This window comes from Tachysurus vachellii, chromosome 19, assembly GCF_030014155.1.
Source record: "Tachysurus vachellii isolate PV-2020 chromosome 19, HZAU_Pvac_v1, whole genome shotgun sequence".
In the NCBI taxonomy this organism is placed as follows: Eukaryota; Metazoa; Chordata; class Actinopteri; order Siluriformes; family Bagridae; genus Tachysurus; species Tachysurus vachellii.
In genome coordinates this window covers 19,890,467-19,892,966 of record NC_083478.1, presented here as the reverse complement: position 1 = coordinate 19,892,966, position 2,500 = coordinate 19,890,467, and the positions used below count along the sequence as shown (strand labels likewise).

At 48.2% G+C, this 2,500-nt stretch overlaps 1 protein-coding gene across 9 annotated transcripts in view; it reads right to left on the bottom strand.

Annotated features, from left to right (window-relative positions):
• Positions 1 to 2,500, bottom strand: part of LOC132862616 (utrophin-like) — a 181,667-nt gene that overhangs the window by 130,092 nt on the left and 49,075 nt on the right. For all 9 annotated transcript variants that reach the window (XM_060894720.1, XM_060894710.1, XM_060894718.1 and 6 more), the window contains 6 exons: positions 2,271 to 2,450; positions 1,672 to 1,806; positions 1,390 to 1,539; positions 1,149 to 1,310; positions 925 to 1,062; positions 127 to 300 (listed from right to left, as the gene is read on the bottom strand). In XM_060894720.1, the coding sequence (XP_060750703.1) occupies positions 127 to 300; positions 925 to 1,062; positions 1,149 to 1,310; positions 1,390 to 1,539; positions 1,672 to 1,806; positions 2,271 to 2,450 (939 nt within the window). The remainder of the gene's footprint in view (positions 1 to 126; positions 301 to 924; positions 1,063 to 1,148; positions 1,311 to 1,389; positions 1,540 to 1,671; positions 1,807 to 2,270; positions 2,451 to 2,500) is intronic.

Sequence of the window (2,500 nt, the reverse complement as noted above, 5' to 3'; positions counted from 1 at the left end):
ACACACACACACACACACGATGAACATGTTTGACTACGCACCTAGCTGTGAACTGTGTAATGAAGACGCTCTGATTTTGTGTGTGTGTGTGTGTGTGTGTGTGTGTGTGTGTGTGTGTGCTCTCACCATGCAGCCAGCGAGGTGTGTTTGAATCTGCTCAGGCTGTGTGTCAGTGAGGTCGAGAACATGAAGCTCTGCTCTGGCGTTCTCCAGAACTCTCTTACAGTCCAACATGCGCTGCTCAAAGTTAGCCGGTTTCTGGAAGAGCTGGAATTTTGTGTTGATCTCTCGGAATTTCCTCTGCACGAAACCAGGGAAAGTTTCAAAAACAGCTCGAGCTTCTTCATCTTTATTTCTGTTTCAGCAGGATTCTAATCGTTGTAATAATATTTGTTGCTTCATATTTAAACCCCAGCACTGTCGAGTTCTCCGTTCTGATTGGTCAGAAGGTGGAGATTCATAAAGTTCATTCATTCATTCATCTTCTACCGCTTATCCGAACTACCTCGGGTCACGGGGAGCCTGTGCCTATCTCAGGTGTCATCGGGCATCAAGGCAGGATACACCCTGGACGGAGTGCCAACCCATCACAGGGCACACACACACTCTCTTACACACTACAGACAATTTTTCCAGAGATGCCAATCAACCTACCATGCATGTCTTTGGACCGGGGGAGGAAACCGGAGTACCCGGAGGAAACCCCCGAGGCACGGGGAGAACATGCAAACTCCACACACACAAGGTGGAGGTGGGAATCGAACCCCCAACCCTGGAGGTGTGAGGCGAACGTGCTAACCACTAAGCCACCGTGTCCCCTCATAATGTTCTATAATGTTATATACGTCTCTATAGCAACAACATAGACAAGCACTGTGACTCATCAAGAAACAGATGGACAATGCTAATGCTAACGATCCTGACCTGCAGCTGATCCAGCATGGTGCCTCCTCGTGCTGATTTTCCGTCTGAAGCAGGAGCAGGAGCAGGAACGTTCCCCACGTTCCTCCTGCGCAGGTCCTCCAGAGAGGCCTCGTGAGCTGCGATGTCGACCTGGATCGCCTGAGAGCAAAGCTCAGAGGTAACATCTGAGATGAATTGTGCGAGGTCTAAGATAAGTGTGTGTGTGTGTGTGTGTGTGTGGGTACCTGAGCTTCCTGAGGTATCTGAAAGGCGTCTATGCGGTCAGTGAGGTAGGAAGTGAGCGTCTGATCGAGCTGAGCGAGTGACTCCTGAAGTGTGTGTAATGCTGCCTCGTTCTCTTTCAGAGTAGACAACTGCTGCTCCAGAGCCATCTGACGCTCCACCACCTACACACACACACACATACAGTTTGATTTACAGGCCAAGGAGGTTACACCTTCTACACACACACACACACACACACACCTGCTGGTTGAGATCATCATAGCGAGAGTTAAAGTTGTCTAGTTTCTCTGTGATGAGGTCGTCCAGAATCCCACCGTCAATCAAAGTCTGGCTCAGTTCCCGGATCTGAGTCCTGTTATCACCTGGGTGACGAAGAACTGACTCCAGAGACTGAGAGAGAGAGAGAGAGAGAGAGAGAGAGAGAGAGAGAGAGAGGCACACAGGATTAAAAAGAATTGGACACGATGTAAAATAAAGTGGACTCTGTTACAGTACAGACGTCAGACGGTGAGATCAGCGTACCTCCAGACTCTGACTGACGGAGTCTGAGTTCTCTGGAAGCTTCTCTGTAACCTGCAGAGTCTCTTCTAAAGTGTTCAACCAGCCGGACTCCAAATCCAGATACTGCAGCAGCTCCATCCAACACGACCACACCTCCTACGGCGCAGTGCATGTGTTATAAACCTGCTATTACACTACGGCACTAACGCCTCCTACGGCAGCGCATGTTTTATAAACCTGTTATTACACTACGGCACTAACGCCTCCTACGGCGCAGTGCATGTGTTATAAACCTGCTATTACACTACGGCACTAACGCCTCCTACGGCAGCGCATGTTTTATAAACCTGTTATTACACTACGGCACTAACGCCTCCTACGGCGCAGTGCATGTATTATAAACCTGCTATTACACTACGGCACTAACTCCTCCTACGGCGCGGTGCATGTGTTATCATAGCATATGTCTCATTAACGTTAATAAAGCTGTTATAATGTTGCATGTTACAGTATGACCACATCTCTGTCAACACTATACATGTTATTAATCTGTTATTACACAACACAAAATTTGAACACTACACACCTCATATTTCTGTGTGTGTGTGTGTGTGTGTTACCTCCAGCGTGTGGCACTTGCTCTTGAAGCGGTCACACAGTTTGTGGTAGTTCTGCAGCACCTCAGATAACTCGCTGTTCAGATCCTGACCACCAGGGGGCGATTTACCCATCAGCACGTTAATGCTGTCCTTCAAAATCTTCACTCGTACCTCCTTCTGTAGCACATCCTCTTTAGCCCTCTAACACACACACACACACACAACTTGTTTAATCAAAACTTCAGAAACAT